This window comes from Papaver somniferum, unplaced genomic scaffold (assembly GCF_003573695.1).
Source record: "Papaver somniferum cultivar HN1 unplaced genomic scaffold, ASM357369v1 unplaced-scaffold_132, whole genome shotgun sequence".
NCBI classification, from domain to species: Eukaryota; Viridiplantae; Streptophyta; class Magnoliopsida; order Ranunculales; family Papaveraceae; genus Papaver; species Papaver somniferum.
The window spans coordinates 2513875-2515178 of record NW_020622381.1 but is presented as its reverse complement, the minus strand read 5'-3'; the positions used below and the strand labels follow the sequence as shown (position 1 = coordinate 2515178).

The 1304-nt window shown below is 35.7% G+C and overlaps 1 protein-coding gene across 1 annotated transcript; it reads right to left on the bottom strand.

Moving 5' to 3' along the window:
- Window positions 1-314: 314 nt before the first annotated feature.
- Window positions 315-926, bottom strand: LOC113333220. Its single transcript, XM_026579732.1, has one exon. It carries the CDS (start codon window positions 924-926, stop codon window positions 315-317), a length of 612 nt encoding a protein of 203 aa, XP_026435517.1.
- Between the last annotated feature and the right edge of the window lie 378 nt (window positions 927-1304).

Sequence of the window (1304 nt, the reverse complement as noted above, 5' to 3'; positions counted from 1 at the left end):
AATACTTGATGATTTTTATATTTTCCCACAAAACTTCCAATAACACCCTAATATTTTGTCTTGGAACTATAAGCTCATCCAACTTCTTAGAAGCCGCTTTTTCGGGAAGCCATCCCACAAAGTCGTGTGGGATAGCATTTGTCTATTTTTTTTGAAGAGAAAAGGAACTCAACAGAGTTCCACTTTATTGGAATAGCATTTGTCTAATGCTATCGTGTGGGATAGCATTTGTCTAATAAAGTGGAACTCTGTTGAGTTCCACCACATATAAAGTGGAACTCTAATAAAGTGGAACTCTGTTAATAAAGTGGAACTCATGAATAGAGGTTTGAAAGGATACAAAGAGGTGGAGAATCTGCATTCCACCACATATTTACATTGTCATGCATAGCATGTTGGCATAATATATGTGCCAGACTGTTTGCTTTTTTAGGAACAGAAACGAAAATTACATTGAAAAAAGATGATATCAAACTCCTGATTTCTAAAATCGTTGATCTAATGCTCCAAGGAATTTGAGAGACTTCTCCAAGCACCACAGAAGTAACGTTAGCAGCGTCCCCTTCAATAATAATTTCTTTGAAACCAAATCTTAACCCTAATTCCATTCCCAGTTTACATGCTAAAGATTCTGCTAATAATGAAGAAGTAGAATCAAAAGTATATGTGTCGCAGCCCAAGAACATCCCATTATGATCTCTTGCAATTGCTCCAGCTGCACCATTGTTAGGAATAAAAGTTGCATCAACATTTATCTTAACATAAGGGTTAGAAGGAGGAGACCAGTGAGGAGATCGAAAGTCCTGAGAAGTAACATTTGAATCTTGTGAAATCCCATAAAAGCACATATTAAAATCTTGTGTACCATTCTTCAGAATCAGATCTTCAGAGAAAGTCACTTGAGAGAAAACAATGTCGTTTCTCATCTCAACAAATTCCAAATAATGCAAATTTTCATTATAAAAGAGTTATTGATATCGACTTCCATCCAGTCTATTAAAAGCTATTGAATGTTAAGCACCGGTGCAGGATAAGATATGTCTAAGTTGGCCTTATCAAAAACTGACTTTGCTTTTGGACAATCAAAGAGGACATGTGCAATTGACTCATCTTCAAGACCATAAAACGAGCAGTTAACATCAATAGAAGAGATAAACCTTCCGATATTTGCTTTTACTGCAATGCCATTGTGAAGTACTTTCTACACAAATATATGAATTTTCAGTTGCAGCTTGGTGAAGGACCAAAATTTCTTCCATGGGAAAGAACTCAAAGTTGATGAAGAAGGTAAATTGTTTGACAGG

Coding starts and splice junctions, on each gene's coding strand:
- LOC113333220 (XM_026579732.1), bottom strand. CDS start 926: ATGAGAAACGACATTGTTTTCTCTCAAGTGACTTTCTCTGAAGATCTG.